The sequence below is a fragment of the Silurus aristotelis genome (assembly GCF_946808225.1).
Source record: "Silurus aristotelis genome assembly, chromosome: 6".
Lineage (NCBI taxonomy): Eukaryota > Metazoa > Chordata > Actinopteri > Siluriformes > Siluridae > Silurus > Silurus aristotelis.
Window position 1 is genome coordinate 15,735,101 of NC_139579.1, and position 25,881 is coordinate 15,760,981.

Here is a 25,881-nt window from a genome sequence, read left to right on the forward strand (position 1 = left end):
CTGCCAACAGCTCTTATGTACTGTATGTGAAATAAATATTGCATACACTCGGTTTTAAGGTAAACCTAAATGCAGTTTATGTAACAATTCGGCACTGTGTCTGCGGTGTTACACAGTGATTTGAAGGTATGTACAGATGTGCATGTGTTAGTGGAGAATATTTGTCAACAGAGGCAATCTTATTCCCTCCAACATTGGAAACTCCCACTATATTTAGCTGCCAACAGTGTGGTTTAGCTGGCCTGCCTATCAACTTGGGTGGCAGCCAAATCAAATTAAAAAGGTAAAATCAGTGTGTGTGGTATATTTACCATGTATACTCTATCGTATATGGTTTGTGGACACCTGACCTGGGATGTTTAAATTTCTCTTAAGGGTGTTGAGGTCAGGACGTAATGCAGACCACTCAAGTTCTTCCACACCAACCTTGGAAAACTATTTCTACATGGACCTCAAGTTTTGCACAGGGGCATTGCCATGCTGAGACATGTTTGGTCTTTTTAGTTCGAAAGGAAATCTTAATATTGCAAAAATACAACTCCAACAGGATATTACAGTGTATAATAGCAATATAGTGTATCACAGTGAGTGAAAGATAACCGTTTAAAAAAATTTAAAGAAAGAAACATGCTCTACAGTTATATTTTTCTACTTTCTTATGTCTGGGGCTCTCATTTTGTAAGTAAACATTTTATTTTAAAAGAATCAGGTGAATGTGCCAATTGAAATGATATATTAATTTATTTAATGTACGTTCCACATGTTTGTGAAAGTGCAGAATCATTGCAGAGTTGCCTCAACTTGTTTCTTTTTATTTTATTGCAGCCCAACCACAAGGTAGGGTGCAGATAAAGATCTACAGCTATTGTTTCAGTTAGCCATCAGTTATGATGCCAAGTTGTTTTCTGTTAGCTCCTGAAAACCTTAAACCAACAGCTTCTTTTATCATTCACAATTTGAATCTAAATTTAGTGTCATATTAATAAGAGATCCAATTTTAAAGTAGTGGAGTCAACAAAGTCTGTACCAAAAGTTCCAGAAACTAATCCGACACAATGCTGCAATTTAGTTACAGCATAAACTATAGCTAGTTAGCACTCTACATAACAATTAAGGAATATGGCACTGAAAGATATATTAGCCTGACGCTTTGAAATGCTAAACATTTAAGAAGAGTCTATAGATGAGAAAGGTAAAAAAATGCAAGGTACTTTGTACTTGTCACAAGTGAACTGATCAGTAACCCAGAGCCTTAAGCACTGAGCTGGTACAACATCCCCCAGGAGATGAGAGAGCTACATGGGTTAAAGGCTTTAAGTGCTGCAGCATCATTTCTTTGTAAAGAAATTAATTGAACACTGACACCACCAGCACCACTATCACCAGGTGGTAGAAAGACACTGCAGGGAATTTATTAAAATAAACCATTAACTATGTGAAAATCAAACAATATGTCAACAAAAGATATTTTAGCTAAATAAAAGTCAACAACATATATAGAACATAATATCTTTGTTATAAAAATGCATCATTCCACTAGAGGAACTTGAATTGCGTCAACAACGCTTTGGGAATGCCTCTGCGTGAGCACGGTTTGAACCGCGTGTGTAATCAGTCCAACGAGACATAACTGGTGGTAAAAGTATGTCGGTAAAACAAAAAATTAATAAATTAAACTGGAAAACAAATCAAAGGCAAGCGGTCTTTAAGACTGTTTGTTCCTCCTTGCCCTCGCTTCATCACGGGGGGGATACAGTCTGTGTGTAGCTTTGTAAACGAGCTCTCGACTGAGCTGACTGCTCGCACTATAGACGTACAGTACAGACCAAAAGTTTGGACACACCTTCTCATTCAAAGAGTTTTCTTTATTTTCATGACTATGAAAATTGTAGAGTCACACTGAAGGCATCAAGGGCTATTTGACCAAGAAGGAGAGTGATGGGGTGCTGCGCCAGATGACCTGGCCTCCACAGTCACCGGACCTGAACCCAATCGAGATGGTTTAGGGGTGAGCTGGACTGCAGAGTGAAGGCAAAAGGGCCAACAAGTGCCAAGCATCTCTTGGGGAACTCCTTCAAGACTGTTGGAAGACCATTTCAGGTGACTACCTCTTGAAGCTCATCAAGAGAATGCCAAGAGTGTGCAAAGCAGTAATCAAAGCAAAAGATGGCTACTTTGAAGAACCTAGAATATGACATTTTTCAGTTGTTTCACACTTTTTTGTTATGTATATAATTCCATATATAATTCCACGTGTTAATTCATAGTTTTGATGCCTTCAGTGTGAATCTACAATTTTCATATCCATGAAAATAAAGAAAAGTCTTTGAATGAGAAGGTGTGTCCAAACTTTTGGTCTGTACTGTATGTCCCTGTGTACGCTCCGCTCCCGTAAAGCGCTCCTCAAACAGGGGGCTTTTGCTAGTGTTCCGCGAGGTTCTGGCCCCGTTTCCACCAAGGCAAAATGGTGTTTGTGGTCATGGGGTTCGCAATTGGACCTGGCAGAGGAAATAGAGATAGGCTTGTACCTTGCTCCTTCCACACCCACCAGATCCAGGGCCTTTTCCCAGGGCTCAAAAGCTCGCTCTTTGGCGTTGCTCAACCTTTTTGCCTCTGAGGAGCGGGATGAGTGGGCACCATATTGGACGAACCCGTGGAAATGCCTCCGCAGCCAGTCCAGTTAGAGGAGCTCTTAGAGGTTGTAACTTACGTTTCCAAGCTTAACATCACTTGGCCAGCTGAGAATTAGAAGCAGCATCCTCTAAATAAATTAGATGAGTGCTTCCAGGTCCTGGGGCTGCCCTTATTCGGCCCACCTCTTCAGTTCCAATGTCTCTCTCTGCTCTAAGTGGGACTAAAAGAGTGCGGCAACAGGACGATTCCCCAGCTCAAAGAGACGTTGGCCAGCAATCTGGCATTGTCACCTAAGACCCCGCTAGGGCCATTGGCCGGTTTATGGCAGCCCTGATGGCTGTGGAGAGACACTTATGTCTGACTGTGTCAGATCTCTCTTGCAGAGACAGAGTGTTTAAGGGAACAGCAGTCTCCAGCAAGTGCCTCTCTGTTAATATTAACAAGCACAGGTTGATAATGTGCATTTGATCAGATGTTCTGGAGCACAAGTTTATGATATGTGATATGTGTTATGTGTAGGCCTTGCTTAAAAGATACGAGAATTTGCACTTATACTGGGAGAGTGTGTCTGAGCCTTGAACACTGTCAGGAAGACTATTCCAAAGTTTAGGAGCTAAATGTCAGAATGCTCTACCACCTTAAGAGGACTTGGCTATTCTAGGAACTACAAGATGTCCAGAGTTTTGGGATCTCAAGGAGCATGACGGATTGTAGTGTGTTAGAAGACTGGATAGATACATGGGGGCAAAACCATTTAGGGCTTTGTAGGTAAGTAACAAAAGTTTGTAATCGATTCGAAACCAGTCTGGGGATAATAAGATTGTGGTTATATCATCATATTTATTTCGACCTTGTGAGAACTCTGGCTGCTGCATTCTGGACAATGCATTCTGTAGCTTGTTTTTTTAATGATGCAGGACACCCACCTAGTAATTCATTACAATATACCAGTCCGGAGGTCATGAATGCATGGTTGAGCTTCTCTGCATGAGATATAGAAAACATGTTTTTCTTAGCTTAGGAGTCTATTTTCTTCTGGTAGCTTCGTGCCGACCATGGTTCGTCAACCTGGTAAACCTTCTCGATCACTCACCCTGGAAGATTCCTCTCAGGTGGTATCTTCTGTCTCAGGCAGGGGGCTGTGGAGGCTGTGGCTGTGGTCTCTCAGCCGAGGTGATAGAGACCATTCTCCAAATCCAGAGCTCCCTGCACGAGGAGGCTGTATGCCACAAAATGGCACCTATTTACTATATGGTGTGAAGCCCACCAGTTAGATCCAGTTAACTGAACTGGTCCAGTGCTGGAAATCCTTCAGGAATCCTACATGTCTGCTATTGCGGCTTATCATGCTCCGCTTGCTGAAAAGATGCTAGGGAAGAGCCTGCTAATGACAGGTTTCCTCCACAGCTCCCAGGGGCTGAGGCCTCAGGTGCAACCTAGAGTGCCTTTGTGGGACCTGAATGTAGTTCTGGAAGCCCTGTCTAAGTCTCCTCTCAAACCCTCGACCAAGGTGACCTTGAGATTTCTGACAGTCAAGACTGTCTTTCTACTAGCCATCTCCTCTTTGAGGAGGCAAGGCCAGTGCCTTTCTCTACCTCAGGCCAGGTTATGTCCCCAAGGGGCCCTCGGCTGCCCTATGACCAGTCGTGCTCCAGGAGGAAGCTTAACACATATGTCCACAGAACTGCCCTGTGGAGGAAGTCGGACCAGCTGTTCCTCTGCTACGGCCGATCTGCTACAGCCTACGGAGCTGACTCAACCCGGAGCATGGCGGCCTCTAAGGCCTTCTCCTCTGGATTGTCTCTCCGGGACATTTGCAATGCTATGGGCTGGTCTACCCTACTAAGCTTTGTCAGGTCATATAGCCTTGACATTAGTACCACTCCTGGCCCCTCTGTCCTTTGACCTAGCTGTGCCCATCCACAGTAGGCAGGAATTGGTCAGTCTGGCGGTATTGTACTCTTGTTTCTAAACCGTTGTTGACCCAGCTTGAGTTACTGATGTGGAATGTCTCTAGGTCACATATGTAACCCTGGTTCCCCGAGGGAACAAGACGCTGTGTCTCGGTGCCCCACTCCCTGCATCCCTGTGAACGCTTTCTTCACTTTTAAAGCTTTCCGGTCGTGACGTCACCCCGTCATAATGTCACACGTTTCCATTTGACTGATTTCACATGTGGTTCAGAGCGTGGTTATGCAGAGGCGTTACCAAAGCTTTGTTGGCACAGCGCTCTCGTTCCCTCGGGGGAACCTAGGTTACATACGATTAGAGATGACCCTAGAGACAATTTGTCCTTTTAGGGCTCAAGATCCTGTCGTTTTGAATTGCTGGGAACCTTTAAGTCAATATAATGCTGGTTAAAACTTTTTAATAATGCACACTATTACATATGCAATAATGATATTTTCATGAAAAGTCCCTTCAGAGTTGTTCAGTGGATATTTTTCCCCAGTGGGTAGTGCTAGTGAGCAAACCTGAGTAAATATTTCAACAGTTTGCAAAGATTTCCATCAGAGTTTTCGAAAAAACTTTTAGGAATGCACTGTGACCATCATGTTTGTTTAATAAAATGGGGTAATGACTAGTGACAAAATTATGCTACAGTTTTGTACTACAAAGAGTTCATCATATTTGACTCAGAGGTGGAATGACGCATCATTTATACATACCTATTTCAGACAGCCCTACCTTTCCTTTTATTTTCAAAGCAGTGCTAGAGAAGGGTGTGCGTAAGTTATTTAATGTATAAATGTTAAAGTATTACAAAAACACAAGAATCCTGCACACATAAACAGAGCATATACTGTATTCGGAGTGACTCTTTTTAGCACTGATGATATCAAAAATGTTTGACAAGGGGATCAGTAGAAACTTTGCTTCATACTGTAAGTCACAATTTGTCTGGGGTAAAATTTAGGTTTAGACATGTTTTTAACCAGGTAATATTTAAAGGTGACAATTATTGCGAATCTTGGTACAATGTGATGTGGTGAAATCACAAAAAACCTTTCATATCCTATTTCATGTCAATATTCGTTTACTTATTTTATACATTGCTCATATTAAATGGATTGTTCAGTACAATTTGTTTATAAACAACCCATAGAGTATATTAAGCACAGTTACCACAATGGTATCATTATTATAATTATTATTATTAGTGAGGCCAATTAATAAAAAAGTAAAATAAAATAAAAAAAGCACAGCACAAAAAGTTCATGTTTAACATTTAATTATTTCATGGGTCTTTATCTAGATACAACATTCCATTCCATAAAAATTGCATTCTAGCCTTAACTTTTGCTTCATCTCTGCTTTTTCTCACACTAGTTAACAACCTTGTAGAAAACATGTATTCTCCCCAAAGTGACATGAAGCATTTGAAGAACTCCATAAGCTGATTACCTCAACTAAAGACTTCAACCAAGCACATGATCTGAGAATGTTCAAAGCTTTATAACATGTAGCTTTATAGCAATGTAGCAAGCATCAAAAACTCCACAAGCTTTTAGGGACCTGTTTAAGGGTTAATGGTGTCAAACAAGGTCAAAGAATACGTAGATCCATTCCATTTCGGTTTATGAAAGATGGAAATATTTACAGTGTAGTACACAGAGTGTAACAGAGATCATAATAAAATTAACTTCACAGTGAAAAATGAATGAACCTAAATGATTGTCTTATGATGTATAATATTTGTAAATTAGATGCATATATTTGTACATTAGAATGGTAATTGTGTTGCTGCTCTCCCAGATGTGTGTTGAATGTATCATGTGACCAAACCCAGAGAAAAATCTTTTTACATGTAAATGAATGTGGTAAATATAATTATCCTTATTCTATGTAAAAAGATTCATTGCACCCATACCACTTAGCAAATTCTACATGGTGTTCATGACTTTATCATATTGTGCATTAGTGGTGATTCTATGTCATATCTCTGGCCCATAGAATGCAAGGCAAGAATACATCAGAGAATCATGGACAGACAGAAACATTCACACACTCATTCACTTCAACATAATGATCTTTTTATGAAATATTCAATGTTCAAAATTCAAGATGAATTCTGCTGACAAGCACTTAATGAATCTGTACATTCCCCAGTTTCCAATCTCCAAAAATGGATTAAATACACTTATCATCTTTACTTGTGAAAATTAAAACCCACTTTCATCTTAAAGATCCTCTAATTTGGCTTAATATTTTGGTCAGTGGTAGAACTGTGTGGTAATTCGTGATAGTTTGAGATTGAGTGTTGTAGAGTGGTCTCTGGGTATGTGTTGATATGCAGAGGTGGCACTACTCAAGAGGTGCAAGGGTGGCTTGAAGCCACACGTATATGAAGATTACTGGTGTTGAAAAGTTGAAAACATGATTATAGAAGTGATTTTGTGAAAATTTGGACAACGCGCTACACTAGCCTATCTCACCTGCTTTAACAGAATACAATTGTATTGTATTCTGGTTTATGATATGGCTTCGGAGATTAAAAAATATACCTATTATGAAAATGAGATTGTCTTCAATTATCTTTCAATCAGCTGAGTTTGAGATATACAACACAATATTAATTTCCCTTCATAAATGCAAAAGCAACAAGAATAGATTTAAGGATGGTGGCTTGTACCCCAGAGTGCTTCATTAAATGTTTTGGACTACACCCTACACCATGATCTCAAAACAGAGGTGTAGTTAAGTGGGTTTGTCATGTTTGAACCTTCCTTAAAATATTGGCATTAGTCATGGGTGATGATTATACACAAATATAGTTCAACTGATTTTATACAGTACATGCCCAACAATATTTTATTTTAGAACATAGTTTTAATATTTTTTTTTATATACATTTATTGTGGATTTTAATGTGTATTATGGTGCAAAACAGAATTAACTAACCCGGAGTTGCCATTTTAATGTGCTTTTATACTTTCTATGTCCACTACTGCAGCACAGTGATATGAAAATAGATCTGTTTGACTATTTGCTCTCTGAGTGAAGAGGAGTATGGGAGTGACATGGGAGTGACAAAAAATGAAAAACTGAAATAGAAAAACAAAAAAAAAGGTAGAAGGTATATTACTAACGTTCTTTTAATCAGTTACAGCAGAAATGTCATAAACATTATTTATTAATCTTATTAATATAATTGTTGATGGTAGATACTGCTTGTAATGTCTGGCATCCCAAAAAGGTTAATCACACTTATATATAACTGTGCAGATCACTCAGTGATTTTATTTGGTAAATTTCCTGATCCATCCCCGTATTTAATTCCTGGCTATCCCACTGCTTAAAGGACAATCCAGTGTCATAAAGGACAAAATGTATTATCTGTCCCAATGTGCTGACAGAAGTACTGAAGAATTATATTCACTTGCCTGTGGTTTGTGCTTTGGGACACACCATAGAGGTGGTTAAATGGTAATGCACTGCGTGGCATGAAAGGCCATCATGCCACGCGGTAAATTAATTACTTTTCTAATTAAACAATCCAGGTGTGTCTAATCGGGGGAGGAGTAGAAACTTGAACATGGACTGTCTTGACCTACAGGAACAAGAACTCCTTGATGAAAAAATAAACTATTCAGTATACTGTATAATGCATTTCACATGAGCTTATAATGAGCAGCTTATAAAAATATAGAAATATATGTAGAAAAATCTGTAAATAAAATTTAAACAGTATTTGAACACAACAACATTAAACCAAGCATTCAAAGTCTGTTAATTTTTAATGCCAAGGCTGCATTTTGAAGGTTTAAACAACCCAACAACATACCTACAGTATGTAAGCGTTACAAATAGCTGATAATAACAGGGCAGTGTAAATGACTGTTTCATTTGGTATTTGGTCTAATTACATTTTAATAGCAACTTAAAATAGCATCATGATGTATTAGATTCATGCAAATGTCCCGTAGCATCAGTGAATGTACTTGAATTTTGCATTTTTTTTTATTCAATACAGCAATCCTTATTACAAAATGATATCACTGACAATAATTTGAGTTTAAGAAAACTTTTTATCTTTTAAATGTTAACATAAATTTCAGAGTTTCTCATTATACTATACTATATATAGTTGGCATGGACTCTATTGCAGTGTCAGCTGAACATGTGCGTCAGTAGAAGTGATTAGGCATGAGGCAAAAAAAACGATTTATACAAAGCAGTTTACACGGTCAATAAAACACACTTGCTTACATCTAAACAGTAAAGTAGAAACTAGCCGGACTCTTAAATATTAAATATTCAAAACACTGAATATTTACTCTCTTTTTTTTATATTTTTAATGTAAAAAAATTCCACATTTATTTGTGGTATCAGACTATATGGTCACACTGTATATACATTACATGCTGGGAAATGGGTGCTAATAATAGATATTAAGAAAAATATGGCAATTATATATACAGGATGGCAGTACATTGCTTTATAGTTAATTTATTAAATAATTATATCTAACCTTATTTTATTGTAATAAAAAATGTCATGCTACAAATTCGTTTTTGAATCTCTTTAGTGATAGCATAAGATCAAGAACATTTTCGGGTTTGTGGAGGACTCTGGATTCCCTATGGATTCTCTTACGAGTTATTGCGCAATCAAACAAGTTTGAATATGCAGAAAAAAATAAAATACTTCAGTTTGTTTACATTTTGGCCAGGTGTCTTTTCCAGGCCTTAAAAACACTGTTGTAGGGAGGGAGGAGGAGACAATTGTTACATTTCTTGCATAGCTGGGTGTGTATGATTGGCATCTGGGGAGGTAGTAGTATAAAGCCCAGATGGGAGCAGTAAGTGCGTCTGTGTCTTAGCTTCCAGACCGGGGCAGGGAGAGCTGCTACCACATTCTGTGAACCTCTGGCTTTGGAGCCTTCTTGAGGAAATAGGAACCTGACGTCTGCATGACTTCGTTAGATGAGTCATACGCGTGATTCATGTTTGGAGTGTGTGCTTGTGTTGCCATGCATGTTTGTGTGTGCTTCCTCACCAAGACTACTTCATTTTTAGGTCACTGCCACAACACACAGGAAAAGCCAGTTTAGCCGAGTTATTTGAGCATATGGCAAATGGTAAAATTTCCGGGAAAAACAAAATAGCATGAGATAAATATTTAATATAAAGAATATATCTGCATCAGAAAAAAATAGAGTTCTTACTTTCCAGAGATTGTACAGAATAAAGAATTGGTGAATTCTTATTTTTGAACACTGATCTATGCTACATACAACATTTATCCAGAAGGATGTACGGACATGCTTTGCAGTCTCAATCACAAACCATGTCCTCGTTCTAGTAGAAATAGGTCACAGTCTGAGAATACCATAATGGTGGGTCATAAGTGCTTGAAGACAATTAATGACTCAGTATATGAGGCAGCTATGAAAAGTAATTCTACCACGTTTGTGACAGAATTGATGCGTGTCTTTATCTCCTTTTCTTGATTAGGATTGCAATGCAATGCTGTAATCTGCATCTACAATAGATATAAACAGTCTACAGACATGTGTGTCAATAACAACAACAAAGTAAAATAAAAGAAAGAGAAAGAAAGCCAAGATAAATAAAGTCAGATCTTTTTCCATTTTTAATGTGATAAAACGACCAATACAATTCAGGCAAATAACAAATAGAACAGAAAAAGTAATTACGATAACTTTTATAGTGGGATTAGCGATTGTGAATTCACATTCAAAAGCAATTAACTTCAGTGATTCTGATTAACCCCAAATAAAAATCAGCTGTTTTTGCTTCTAATATTTTTTTGTCTGTTTTTTGTTTTATCTGACTAATTAAATATTCAATGTACAAGAGAACAAGTGGATGCCATCATTAATAAGTGAAAAGAAAATTGAGACATTACCAAGAACAGGGTCTTTAAAATGACGTCAGAAATGAGATCTATTGCAGTGTTAGAAGCCTGAGGAATATCTCACACATTTTGGACACACTCTGTTTATTTTTCATCTAATCTTTTGTGACAATAATAAAGAACTCACTGGATAACCATGTGGCAAAATGTGTTATTATCCACTGTGTCCATTATAACATTTTGGGCTTAAATAAAGAAGAAATGTTTGGTGCAAAACCAAGACATCACCCAAAGAACACCATATGTGGTGAAGTTGGCTAACAAACCACTATAACCCTGACTATTTAATAAGGATGTATCACATTAATGTCCTCACAATTATCCGTCCTCTCACTTGAGCCCCCTTTTTCATTTTCATGATGCATTGGTCAAGGTGTTTTTACTTTCATAGCACAGACAAATTTTTACTTCGCATATTCTTTTGATGTTAGGACGCTGGCACTGGAGTGCACGGTCAGCCATAATACAGCACTCAGGAAGAGTTAAGGGCCTTACTCAAGTGCCCAAGAGTGGGTAGCTTGGCGAAACTGGGGCTTGAATCCCTGACCTTCCGAACACTAACCCCATAGCCTTAAACACTGACCTACCACTTCTCAAAGTCACATACAAGTAGTCACTCATAGTCATAAAGAAATGACAAAAAATGCAAAGATCTGAGCAGAAACGTGAGTGTACGAGGGTGGAAAGAAAAGAATGAGTTGTGCGTCATCTGTATAAGACTGGAATGATAGGTACTGAGAGAATCCTATTAGAAATGGGTGTAGAGAGAATGTGAAAGGGGGGGGGGGGGGGGGGGGGTCATGCAGCCGTGTGGGAAATTCTGCACAAAGCAGATGTGGATCCCTTTCTGTGAACTGATATGTCCTGGAAACCATTGCCAGGCTGGGATAAACTAAAGATGTTTCTTTTGTTTCAAGCAGTTGCAATCATTTAAATGAAGTAATACAGTTTCTCATAGTTAAACGCTTATCATAAAGAGAAAAGGCTTACAAATTATTAAGCATGGTTGTAAGCATGTAGATTAGATGTGGCATAATGAATAGATAGGTGCCATGGTGATGTTATGGGTAACACTGCCATCCCACATCTAGAGAATCGCTAGTGTAAAGATCTCCCTGGCTTGCATGGCTTTCTTCATGCTGCATGGCTTTCTTCATGCATACAGGTTTGGTGGCTACTCTGCATTCCCTGTGGATGCGAATAAATGTATGCATGTGTGTGCATAATGCTTTGATTATGCTTGTGATGGATTGTGGCCTGTATGATCAATACTTTTTTCTACAATAGTTTTACTACATAAAACATTTCTGTTATGGTAGGAACACTGGAAACAAAGGTCATATAATCAAGATATAACAAATTCCCAGAACTGTTAGCCTAATTCATTAAGAAATACATTACATTTTACAATCCAATCAAACTTTTAGTTTTTTTAAGTTCATATTTAACAACCAGGAAACCCGCATGAAAATGTTAAATGGTTGTTTCTAAGTATTAGAGCTGAAATTTAAGACATACCCAGGCGCATAACGAGGTTCCTTTTGACTCTGCTTTCGTCATGTTTTTACACAATTAGGTTATGTTGCGCTATAACGTTACCATAGACGAATATGAGCTTTGTTTTGACAGGACAGTGGGGAATAGACAGGTTTTTCTTGAGATGCCAAAACCAAGCAGTGGGTTTTTCTCAATGTTCTCAGTTGACCACATTGATGGAAACTCAGACATTAAAGAGATTAAAAGAAAAACCTGACATCTGTATTCAATGAGAGTACTGTAAGAAGATCCTTTGTCATTTATTTGAATGGCATTAAGAATTCGAAATAAATGCATGCTTGAATCACATAATGCCCCCTACTGGATGGATGTAACACAGCCGAATGAAATAGGTTATGTTGGAGCAGGGGTGTTAAACTCAAATTCACAGTGGGCCAAAATTAAAAACTGGGACGAAGTTGTGGGCCAAACTCAAAATTTTTATTGAAAAATTGACTACAATTGTGCATGTTTTCCGTCTTTCCAGATATGTAATGTTGAACCTTTTCATATGGAAACAAACTTTAGTTTTGCATAAACATTGAATCTGGAACAACCAAAGTTTAATATTATAAACACATGAGAAATTAAATTTGAAATAAAACACACATAAGTGCTATTCGTTTCTTATTCTCTCTCTCTCTCTCTCTCTCTCTCTCTCTCTCTCTCTCTCTCTCTCTCTGTACAGACCAACAACAAAACAACCAAAAATAATAATATTTTCCTTCAATTAAAAAGGCAATCTTTCAACCATTACCAGTCCATGCCCTAGAGAAGAAAAAGTGCATAAAGACAACATTTATTCAAGCTCAGTTTGCTACACTATGATTTACTCTGATGCACATTGGTTGAATCCAGATACAAGTGCATCATGTCTGGGTTTAGGCTCTGAGCTAAGGAAATCCTCAGGATTGAGTGAAGGTGTTTATCAGTGAGACTCCTGAGTGGTGTTTTGTTTATCTTCATCAAAGAGAACAGTTTCTCACACAGATATGTGCTGGTGAACATAGAGAGCAGCTTGAGCACGGAGTTGGAACAGTGTGTCGGGGAGGAAACATGGAAACTGTGCAGCACAAACAGAGTCGTACTTTGACTTGAGCATGTCTCTACACTGGAGTTCAATCAGCTCCATTTGAAGGTTGGTTTGTGTGCGCTTTCCACGTCAACCACAAACGGATTACTGAGCAGGTCAAATCTGCATTTTTGGGCTTCAAAGAAATTCAGCGCTGAGTTTTTCAGCGGTCTCGACTGACGCGCCAACGCACTAACAAAGCATTCAAGGATTTGTAGTATTAGCGGGGTATGCGCTATATACTGGCGGGCCAGCTCTTATACACATTTGATATGATTTCGTGGGCCAAATATAATTATACCACAGGCCAGATTTGGGCCAGATCTGAGTTTGACACCCCTGTATAAGAGTGACCTTTAACTAATGATTATCTTTTTTTCAAGTCACCAATAAGCTGGTTACCATTAATTCCCTTTCTAATAAGTATTAATTTGGTGAGGTATTAAATCAAAAAATTAATAGACGAATATTCCTGACCCAAAAATTCATTCAAATACATAAATGATCTCTGATCATTTTCTATAGAAAGTAACATGATATTAGTTTTCCATTTTCTTATTTACCAGTCATTTCAGGCTATATTAACTTGATAAACAATTGAAACTAATCTTTTTTTTTTCTAAGCAAAACTGAGTGCAACATTGCCTAGTTAGTGATTATTCAAAAGAAACATTGGTATTGTTGTCTACACAGCTGAGACAGACTCCAACAGATCTTTCTCTCAAGCCATACTTTTGATTTAAATGAGAACTTTGGACATGCTGTCTGACCTTAGATAGATAGATTAGATATATTAGATAGATAGATAGATAGATAGATAGATAGATAGATAGATAGATAGACAGACAGACAGACAGACAGACAGACAGACAGACAGACAGACAGACAGACAGACAGACAGACAGACCATCGTTATTCGTCGTTCAAGTGAAGGGTAGATTTTTATGTAGTTGTGTGCCTCCAACTTTGTGAAGAACTATAAATGGATGGAAAAGTGTCCCAGTACAGTATATATAAATTGTATTAAATATATATTGAATATTTGTATTGAATGACATGTCTCTAAACAATAAGCATCATGGACCACATGACATGTCAGAAACATAATGCTGTAAAAGGAATATCATAAACACAAATGCCATGCTTCCTATTTGAGGAACATCACTTTCCTTCTTTTCTTTTCTTTTCTTTTCTTTTCTTTTCTTTCTTTTTTTAGAGTTAGATCACGATGCTCAAACACAAAATCCTAGTAATTCACCAAACAATGTGCTGTTTTCCTGATAGAAACCGTAATTTTTTTTTTTAAGGCTAAGAAACTCTGAGTCTATGTTTATATACGTAGGCTCTAAGTTTATATAGAATTGAGACAATATTTTTGAGTATTGAGTATTTATTACGTTGTGTATTTTATTACAATTACTATTTACATTTAAAATTAAGATGTTATAATTTCTTATATGACCATTATTAATAAATAATGATAGACTGTATATATACTGTATATATACTGTATACTGTATTTATGATATGGTATATATCAGCTTCGCACCATGTTAGTAAGGTCTCACCTATGCGCAGGTGCTGCTTCCATAGCAACGCTCTCTGGGTCCTTATCCAGCCGACGCCATTTTTTTTTATTTTGTCCAAATTGTGCCTGATCCGAAATTGGAAACATGAAACACTGTAATAAATTTTCGACCGCAAATAAATGTCAATTAAATGTAATTTGGCTTTTGGGTGATTTTTAGAAAGAGAGAAATATATCATTTCTAGAGTGTAATAATACTTGGGTCCTTTGGAACCAGGGCAGCAGGTTTGGCAGGTGGATCGGAAGTAAATACAGTTCATTCGCTAAAGTTGCTTTACCTGCGCCAGGTAGGAGAACACAAAAATCACAAAAACCTCGCAAGACAAGCTTTACATCCGCAAAAAAAGTAAGTACAAAAAAAGTTTGTCTTTCTTTATTTTATTGCCCTAGTTCCGCTTGAAATCGCTTGTTCTTCCTATAGGAAACGTCTGTTCCATTAAACTCAAGGGAAAGTTAGGTATCAGCATTGCACAATGACAATATAGTTATGTTTACTTAAAATAAAAAGCCCTCACTCTGGTGGCTTTTTTTGTGTTTTAGCTCATTTAATTTGTAATATTTAATTTGTTGACTCTCCTTAGGGAGAAAAAACCTAAAGCACCTTTTAGAAAAGATTGCTAGATTTTTGCGGACGACGTCATAGTCGAATTTGCATATTTATTAGCTCGTCACGCTATTTTGCATATTTAGATGTTCCATGAAGAAGTTTCTGAAGACACTTGGAGAATGGAGGACAGGAAAATAGAAAATAAAACTTCTTATACAAAGGAGATCTTTGGTTGTGAGAATATTAACTGCAAAATATTAATGAAATAGAAGTAAAACCATTCTTTCAAATTGGTAAACAGTTATTTATGTTCTTAAATAAAAAGGTAAACAGACCTTGTAGAGATTATAAAATAAACTGTAATACTTGCAGAATGTAAACACTCATGCATTTAAAGCAGTGTTTACGAACCGCAGATGAAGGTCCTGGATTACGTTTATAATTTATACAGATCCTCCTTATTAAACGTAAAAATGACACTGTTGACGAAGACCAATAACTTAATATCAATGTATTTTGTGTCATTCTCTATTCATTTCTTTTTAAATTCTATTGTATTATTAGTACTAGTTACATTTTACTTGCAGTACTAGTATTTTTACATGCTGGCTTTTTTGCCAAAAAGGGTTAAATTAATAGAGCAACATTGTATTTATTTGGCAGATAAGTGTTTTTCTGGTTTAGTGGCTTTAAAGCATTATGACAAATCAGCTATTTCTTTGGGCTCTTGCATATGTATGGGGCAGTGCACCTCAAAAAGCCATTGGTATAAAAAACAAAACAAAAAAACAATTCGCCTCGATTAGGTTTGTATACACAGCTTTAAATGCATGCTTAATTTGCATTCTTTTTAAGCAAAAACATGTACTGTTATTTACTTAAGGTGTTTGTTGTTTGTGCATTAATTCATTGAACTCATTTAAAAGCTAAGGTTTAAGATTAGAACAAATTTCTCTATCTATATTTCTGTATGTCTGTCTGTTTACACACACCTATTTGGTCAAAGGTTTGCGGACACCTACCCATAAGATTTCAATGTGTTTTGGGGCATTCCATTCCACATTTAATTGCTATTTGCTGTTATAATAACCTCCAGTCTTCTGGGAGGATGTTTCCACTAGATTTTGAAGTGTGGTTGAGGAGATTTGTGTTCAGTCAGCCACAAGGGTGTTAGTAAAGTCAGCACCTGATGAAGCAGAGGCCTGGGGTGCAGTCAGCCTTCCAATTCATCCCATAGGTGTTCATTAGGGTTCATTAGAGGGTAGACCATAACAGACACCATAACATGTAAATCATATCATCTATGTAGCTGACTTTGTGCACAGAGGCATTGTTATGCCGGAACAGGTTTGGGTCTCGTTCAAGTGAAGGGTAAATGTGATGCTATCGAATCCAAAGACAAATTCTGTGCCACTAACTTTCAGGAAGAACCATTTATGGTTGGAAAAGTCAGTTGTCTCAATACTTTTTTCTTATGTAGTCTATTTTTTTTTATCTATCTCAGGCAAATTTGGAGTCATTAAATTGTTAATTACATTCAATGTGTAATTTATTAACTTTTTTCCATATGTCTTTGACTTGTGTTGGTGCCTACTGCAAGTCCCTTGTGTATTTTAGTTAGTCATGTTTTATCATCAACTAAAGAAATATATATATATATATATATATATATATATATATATATATATATATATATATATATATATATATATATATATATATCACAGTGAGGAAAATAAGTATTTGAACACCCTGCTATTTTGCAAGTTCTCCCACTTAGAAATCATGTTGGAGTCTGAAATTGTCATCGTAGGTGCATGTCCACTGTGAGAGACATATTCTAAAAAATAAATCCAGAAATCACTATATATGATTTTTAAACTATTTATTTGTATGATACAGCTGCAAATAAGTATTTGAACACCTGTCTATCAGCTAGAATTCTGACCCTCAAAGACCTGTTAGTCTGCCTTTAAAATGTCCACCTACACTATATTTATTATCCTAAATTAGATGCACCTGTTTGAGGTCGTTAGCTGCATAAAGACATCTGTCCACCCCATACAATCAGTAAGAATCCAACTACTAACATGGCCAAGACCAAAGAGCTGTCCAAAGACACTAGAGACAAAATTGTACACCTCCACAAGGCTGAAAAGGGCTACGGGGAAATTGCCAAGCAGCTTGGTGAAAAAAGGTCCACTGTTGGATCAATCATTAGAAAATGGAAGAAGCTAAACATAACTGTCAATCTCCCTCAGACTGGGGCTCCATGCAAGATCTCACCTCGTGGGGTCTCAATGATCCTAAGGAAGGTGAGAAATCAGCCCAGAACTACACGGGAGGAGCTGGTCAATGACCTGAAAAGAGCTGGGACCACCGTTTCCAAGGTTACTGTTGGTAATACACTAAGACGTCATGGTTTGAAATCATGCATGGCACGGAAGGTTCCCCTGCTTAAACCAGCACATGTCCAGGCACGTCTTAAGTTTGCCAATGACCATTTGGATGATCCAGAGGAGTCATGGGAGAAAGTCATGTGTTCAGATGAGACCAAAATAGAACTTTTGGGTCATAATTCCACTAAACGTGTTTGGAGGAAGAAGAATGATGAGTACCATCACAAGAACACCATCCCTACTGTGTAGAATGGGGGTGGTAGCATCATGCTTTGGGGGTGTTTTTCTGCACATGGGACAGGGCGACTGCACTGTATTAAGGAGAGGATGACCAGGGCCATGTATTGCGAGATTTTGGGGAACAACTTCCTTCCCTCAGTTAGAGCATTGAAGATGGGTCGAGGCTGGGTCTTCCAACATGACATTGACCCGAAGCACACAGCCAGGATAACCAAGGAGTGGCTCTGTAAGAAGCATATCAAGGTTCTGCCGTGGCCTAGCCAGTCTTCAGACCTAAACCCAATAGAGAATCTTTGGAGGGAGCGCAAACTACGTGTTTCTCAGCGACAGGCCAGAAACCTGACTGATCTAGAGAAGATCTGCGTGGAGGAGTGGGCCAAAATCCCTCCTGCAGTGTGTGCAAACCTGTTGAAAAACTACAGGAAACGTGTGTGTGTGTGTGTGTGTGTGTATATATATATATATATATATATATATATATACAGTGAGGAAAATAAGTATTTGAACACCCTGCTATTTTGCAAGTTCTCCCACTTAGAAATCATGGAGGGGTCTGAAATTGTCATCGTAGGTGCATGTCCACTGTGAGAGACATAATCTAAAAAAGAATCCAGAAATCACAATGTATGATTTTTTTAACTATTTATTTGTATGATACAGCTGCAAATAAGTATTTGAACACCTGAGAAAGACAATGTTAATATTTGGTACAGTAGCCTTTGTTTGCAATTACAGAGGTCAAACGTTTCCTGTAGTTTTTCACCAGGTTTGCACACACTGCAGGAGGGATTTTGGCCCACTCCTCCACACAGATCTTCTCTAGATCAGTCAGGTTTCTGGCCTGTCGCTGAGAAACACGGAGTTTGAGCTCCCTCCAAAGATTCTCTATTGGGTTTAGGTCTGGAGACTGGCTAGGCCACGCCAGAACCTTGATATGCTTCTTACAGAGCCACTCCTTGGTTATCCTGGCTGTGTGCTTCGGGTCATTGTCATGTTGGAAGACCCAGCCTCGACCCATCTTCAATGCTCTAACTGAGGGAAGGAGGTTTTTCCCCAAAATCTGGCAATACATGGCCCCGGTCATCCTCTCCTTAATACAGTGCAGTCGCCCTGTCCCATGTGCAGAAAAACACCCCCAAAGCATGATGCTACCACCCCCATGCTTCACAGTAGGGATGGTGTTCTTGGGATTGTACTCATCATTCTTCTTCCTCCAAACACGTTTAGTGGAATTATGACCTAAAAGTTCTATTTTGGTCTCATCTGACCACATGACTTTCTCCCATGACTCCTCTGGATCATCCAAATGGTCATTGGCAAACTTAAGACGTGCCTGGACATGAGCTGGTTTAAGCAGGGGAACCTTCCGCGCCATGCATGATTTCAAACCATGACGTCTTAGTGTATTACCAACAGTAACCTTGGAAACGGTGGTCCCAGCTCTTTTCAGGTCATTGACCAGCTCCTCCCATGTAGTTCTGGGCTGATTTCTCACCTTCCTTAGGGTCATTGAGACCCCACGAGGTGAGATCTTGCATGGAGCCCCAGTCCGAGGGAGATTGACAGTCATGTTTAGCTTCTTCCATTTTTTAACGATTGCTCCAACAGTGGACCTTTTTTCACCAAGCTGCTTGGCAATTTCCCCGGAGCCCTTTCCAGCCTTGTGGAGGTGTAAAATTTTGTCTCTAGTGTCTTTGGACAGCTCTTTGGTCTTGGCCATGTTAGTAGTTGGATTCTTACAGATTGTATGGGGTGGACAGGTGTCTTTATGCAGCTAACGACCTCAAACAGGTGCATCTAATTTAGGATAATAAATGTAGTGGAGGTGGACATTTTAAAGGCAGACTAACAGGTCTTTGAGGGTCAGAATTCTAGCCGATAGACAGGTGTTCAAATACTTATTTGCAGCTGTATCATACAAATAAATAGTTTAAAAATCATACATTGTGATTTCTGGATTTTTTTTTTTAGATTATGTCTCTCACAGTGGACATGCACCTACGATGACAATTTCAGACCCCTCCATGATTTCTAAGTGGGAGAACTTGCAAAATAGCAGGGTGTTCAAATACTTATTTTCCTCACTGTATATATATATATATATATATATATATATATATATATATATATATATATATATATATATGTATATATATATATATATATATATATGTGTGTGTGTGTGTGTGTGTGTGTGTGTGTGTGTGTATATATATATATATATATATATATATATACACACACACACACAAGACAAATACAACAAATTATTCTTTGAAGAATGTTGCTGAATAAATAGAGGAGAGGCTTGCAAGGTGTATTTGTTGGTTCGGTTTGCCACGTCGCCTTGTTTTGAAGCTGTAAAGACTTGGTTTGATACTCCCTAGTTGCTGCAGACCATTTGGCCTTCCTGCAGATAGGACTGTTCTAGCAAAGCAACTGGAAGGGTACAAGGGCTTTATGGAAAAAAAAACTGAATTTTTAAGGCATTGCATAAGATATTTGATAATTTGAGTTTGGACTGTTTTACTAGGATCATTTTATTGACTTGCTTGTGTCACATAGACCTGAAACATTTATACAGAGTGGAGTACAACCCCAATTCAAAAAAGTTTGGACACTGTGTAAAATGTAAATAAAAACATAATGCAATGATTTGAATAATGAATGATGTTTTATTAGCAATAGTAGATAGTTAGCATATTAAATGCTTAAACTGAGGAAATGTACCATTTTAAGGGGGGGGGGGGAAGGTCATATGAAATTGGATGGCTCTAATTTGTCTTAAAAAAGTTTGGACTGAGCAACGAACGACTGAAAGTAGTAGATGTTATTTATAATATAGTAAAAATTGATAAAGCGTGTGGTTAAGATAAAAAGCAATCTGAGTCAGAATGAAAAATCTACTCTAAAACATAATGTTCCTGGGCATCACAGTAATGTAAAACGATGTTCCTAGTAATTCACAGTAATTTTCGAACACACGCTAAGCACCAGCTCGGATACATCCCATGTTGTTGGGACCCAAAGAGAACTGTTTCTTCTTTAGCCACCATCTTTGGGTCAGATAGCTCATAGTTATCTGACCTGTAGACAGCTTTTATGTTTACTCTTCAAATAAGATAGAGAAGCATTTACTCATTGACGAAGCCTTCAGAAGAACACTGTTAACCTGATTAAGGTACTGGACACATGGGTCAGCAATTTACGATGTCATCATAAAACATGGGCAACATACCAGTGCTCTATGAGTTCCAGGATAATGAGCATGATCCTAAACTCATGGTTTATTTATTTATTTTTTTGGGGGGGTGGGTTTTAGGCTGTCTCCTGGTTCTGTTTTCCGTGTATGCAGGCAGACAAAATGTACAAATGTTTTCTGCCTGTTTTTAATAGTTTCTAGGTATGAGTAAATAAGTGTGTATTGTGTGTGTGTGTGTGTGTGTGTATTAATAAATATATTCGCTCACTTACTTCAATTGCAATGCATGTGTCAATTAATTTTTTTAAACAATTAAAGTGATTCCTCTTTTTCTGATTATAATTAGTAGTGATCATCCTGCAGGTTCGTCACGAAAGTTGTTTGTCTGACACATTAACTCGCCCTCACAATTGTGATTACTCTGAATTTTCCTCCTCAAATTAATCCTATGTCAAATTTTTTTTTTTAATTGGCTCTGATTACAGCAGATATTTGCACTTTCTTTTTTCCCCGGGTGGAAGCTGCATTTGTAATGTGTCATTATCTCAGGTAAATTTGAATGAACAAATAATTGCATTGTCGCAAGCATTAGCATTTTACATCCCTTTTTTGTTTTGCTTTGTGAGTCACTTATTCACTAATTACAGACTAATATATCGAGTAAATTTGCATAAGCAGCAATTACTGGTACAGTAGTAATCATAAAAATTGTATTCTCATTGTTATTCCTTATACAATGCTTGCATTTGTTAATCTAACCCCATTGGGTAGTCCGGTCTGACGCCAGAGCTTTGTGGACACAGGGGATATGAACTGATGCATGAAACAGCATACAACATATTATTTCCAGCGAGCTGGAAGAAATGCTTTAATTCAAAGCAATTGCTTTTTGGAGGCATCATGCGCAGGTTAGGAGTGCAACTTTCTTTTCCATGTTGTATAACAGTTGGTCTAGTGGTTAGGATGCGGCGCTCTCACCGCTGCGGCCCGGGTTCGATCCCCAGTCAGGGAACCAACCACAGCCACTTTCAGTGCCGGTCCCAAGCCCGGATAAATGGGGAGGGTTCCGTTAGGAAGGGCATCCAGCTTAAAAACATGTGCCAAATTAAAACATGCGGAGGATCCGCTGTGGCGACCCCTAACAGGAGAAGTCGAAAGAAAGTTTTTGTAACAGTTTCAATCTAAAGATAGAAACTAAGAACAGATAGCTGCTATGTCATGATCCTAGCAGACCTTGGATCCACTTTACTAGAAGCATGTCAATAGTGTGACAACAGCACAGTGCATACGATCCATGGATATAATTGCTAAAAGAGTGATCTCTTTGACTTTGTCATGGCTATTACTGCTTCCTGGCTGTTGTGCCAGTTGGGCTAGTTTTAATTTTTTACATTTTTTATAATTTCGTTCTTTTTTTTAAAAATTGATCTCTTGCGATTTTCATGCCCAATAGTCTCTAGAATTTACACAAAATGGTGTAAAAACATTAACAAAATGCAGAATGCAACAGTTTTGCTGATGAGAGAGGTCAGAAGAGCAGGAACTAACTGGATTGATTGGTCAAGGAGAATAAAATAATTCAAATATCATTCTTTATATCCATAGTGAGCAAACCAACAAGAACAACATCTTAGAACACAGCAACACATCTTGTTGAATCTTGAGAGAAAAGTTTTTTTCTAGTCTTGGTGAACTTTTTATGGATTGTGCAGCTAATAAGTGTGGATATTGTATTACTGTATAGTCTTCTTTGGAAGTATTTAAATGGCAGGGCCAGTTTTCTTGCTATAAGATGAAGACTTTCAGGTTTTTAACGCACCTGATGCAATGTAATCAGCCGTAACAATCAGAAGGCCATATTATAACCTGCAAAGAAATAACAAAGAGCCACAAAACCAAAGAGACAAAAACAAATCACTTCTAGTGATGGAAATTAGTGATGTGATGGAAGCATGAAAGTATCTGCTTATGATACAAAACATATGAGCTCATCGGTCAGGCAGGGTAGAGGCATTCTCATAGCTTGGGGTTGCATGTCTGCTTCAGGTTTACTATTCTTTATTGAGGATGCCACTTGTCAAGTCATTCAGCAGACTTTATGCAATATTGAGCATATATTTTACCTCTCGAAGAAGAGACTAAAAGGTGAAATAGCCAAGAACAACAATTGAAAGAGAGGTACCATAATTTCCGGACTATAAAGCGCACCCATATATAAGCCGCACCCACTGAATTTTACAAATATTTTTATATTGTCTGTCTATAAGCCGCAGGTGTCTACAAGCTGCAGGTGTCTACACTAATGAACTTTACGCAGGCTTTAACGAAAGACACGTTACACACGGTGTAACGGATGAAATATGTTGTGCTTCCTTTAGGAGCATAGCGGTATTTTGGGAATAGCATGCCACTGCATTTTACCGGTATTATTGCATGTGTGCAAGACCGAGAAATATGTCCTTATTATTTTCTGATGCTCATTTCTAAGTTTCTTTGACTAACCCATAACGCTGTTGCCAAGAAAAATCAAAAAGCACGAGTTTTGGAAACCTTTCTGTTGCAACTGGAGTTAGTGAGCTCTCCCATGACCCTGACTCAACGCGTTACAACGGCTTGTATCTAAACCGTAGCCTACCAAGAAAGTCATTGTTTACTGTCTTCCTTTCACAACTATTTCTCTCGAGAGTTTATCTTTTTGCATCGTCTTGCGTAAAAAAAAACAAAACTTTTTTTCTCCCGATGCTGTGCAGCTCAGAACACAGGTGAGGTGCGTTTTTTTCGTTTCCGTTCAGAAATTTCATTGGTCTAATGTTATGGGGTTCAGTTTTTTGGCTTAAAGAAACCGGGAAAAACCCAGGAAAAATTCATAAATAAGCCGCTTCGTTGTTTAAGCCGCGGGGTTCAAAACTTAGGAAAAAGTAGCGGCTTATAGTCTGAAAAAGACGGTACATTCCTGAAAAAGCATCACGAAAGAAGAATGCAACAGTTTCCAGATTTAAGTAGAGCACAGGATTGATGCAGTTGAAAAAGGGATCTGCCAGTATTATTCAATTTAAGGCTGTTTTTTCTTATACTGTACTTTTGCCACCCTAAATTGGGTAGTCTGCCACACATGGTGCAAAGTTCTATGTTGTTAATATATAGATGTAAAAATCAGGAATTATAAAAGCTGAAATTTAGATCTAGCATCTCAAATTCATCTTTTGCTTTCAAACCCAAACGTTTGTGTATAACAGCAACAAAAGAAATTGGCCTTTCTGTTCCAGTAGTTTTGGAGGGTACTGTAAATAAAATGCCCTTATTCACACCTGGATTTGGGGATCCTCTGCCATTCCTCCTTGCAGATCCTCTCCAGTTCTGTCAGGTTGGATGATAAACGTGGTGTACAGCTTTTTTTTAGGTCTCTCCAGAGATGCTCAATTGGTTTTAAGTCCGGGCTCTGGCTGGGCCATTCAAGAACAGTCATGGAGTTGTTGTGAAGCCACTCCTTCATTATTTTAGCTGTGTGCCAGTTTGAGGTCCAGAGCACTCTGGAGACTGTTTTTGTCCAGGATATCCCTGTACTTGGCTTTGAGGGAAATTCATTGAGGGAAATTCATCTTTCCCTCAATTGCAACCAGTCGTCCTGTCCCTGCAGCTAAAAAACACCCCCACGACATGATGCTGTCACCACCATGCTTCACTGTTGGGGCTGTATTTGACAGGTAATGAGCAGTGCCTGGTTTTCTCCACACAAACCGCTTAGAATTAAGGCAAAAAAATTCTATCTTGGTCTCATCAGACCAGAGAATCTTATTTCTTACCATTTTGGAGTCCTTCAGGTGTTTTTTTTTGCAAACTTCATGCAGGCTTTCATGTGTGTTGCACTAAGGAGAGGCTTCCGTCGTGCCACTCTGCCATAAAGCCCTGACTGGTGGAGGGCTGCAGTGCTGGTTGAATTTCTACAACTTTCTCCCATCTCCCGACTGCATCTCTGGAGCTCAGCCACAGTGATCTTTGGGTTCTTCTTTACCTCTCTTACCAAGGCTCTTATCCCCCGATAGCTCAGTTTGGCCGGACGGCCAGCTCTAGGAAGGGTTCTAGTCGTCCCAAATGTCTTCCATTTAAGGATTATGGAGGCCACTGTGCTCTTAGGAACCTTAAGTGCAGCAGAAATTTTTTTGTAACCTTGGCCAGATCTGTGCCTTGCCACAATTCTGTCTCTGAGCTCTTCAGGCAGTTCCTTTGACCTCATGATTCTCATTTGCTCTGACATGCATTGTGATCTGGAAGGTCTTATATAGACAGGTGTGTGGCTTTACTAATCAAGTCCAATCAGTATAATCAAACCTTTCTGGACTGAAATGAAGGTGTAGAACCATCTCAAGGATGATCAGAAGAAATGGAAAGCACTTGAGTTAAATATATGAGTGTCACAGCAAAGGGTCCGAATACTTAGGACCATGTGATATTTCAGTTTTTCTTTTTTAATAAATCTGCAAAAATGTCAACAATTCTGTGTTTTTCTGACAATATGGGGTGCTATGTGTACATTCATGAGGAAAAGAAATTAACCTAATGATTTTAGAAAAATGGCTGCAATATAACAAAGAGTGAAAAATTTAAGGTGGTCTGAATACTTTCCGTACGCACTGTAAGTGCACTTTAGTATAGGCATTCAGTTAGTTGTTGATATACATGCTAATGGAATGGTTTTGTGTATAGCGCTGTATTAGAGATCCTATAAGATAATGCCTGGTATAATAACTAACTGGCAGTGGACTGTATAATAAGCAGAACTG

The 25,881-nt window shown here is 38.2% G+C and overlaps 1 protein-coding gene and 1 long non-coding RNA gene across 3 annotated transcripts in view; both read left to right on the forward strand.

Annotated features, from left to right (window-relative positions):
* LOC310727394 overlaps window positions 1-25,881 on the forward strand; it is a 766,835-nt gene that overhangs the window by 111,917 nt on the left and 629,037 nt on the right. The window lies entirely within an intron of this gene.
* sh3yl1 (SH3 and SYLF domain containing 1) overlaps window positions 14,766-25,881 on the forward strand; it is a 39,780-nt gene continuing 28,664 nt past the window's right edge. The window contains exon 1 of one of the 2 annotated variants that reach the window (XM_083543755.1): window positions 14,766-15,062. In XM_083543755.1, the coding sequence (XP_083399881.1) occupies window position 15,062 (1 nt within the window). In that variant the 5' untranslated portion in view covers window positions 14,766-15,061. The remainder of the gene's footprint in view (window positions 15,063-25,881) is intronic. The other variant, XM_083543756.1, reaches the window with a different exon arrangement.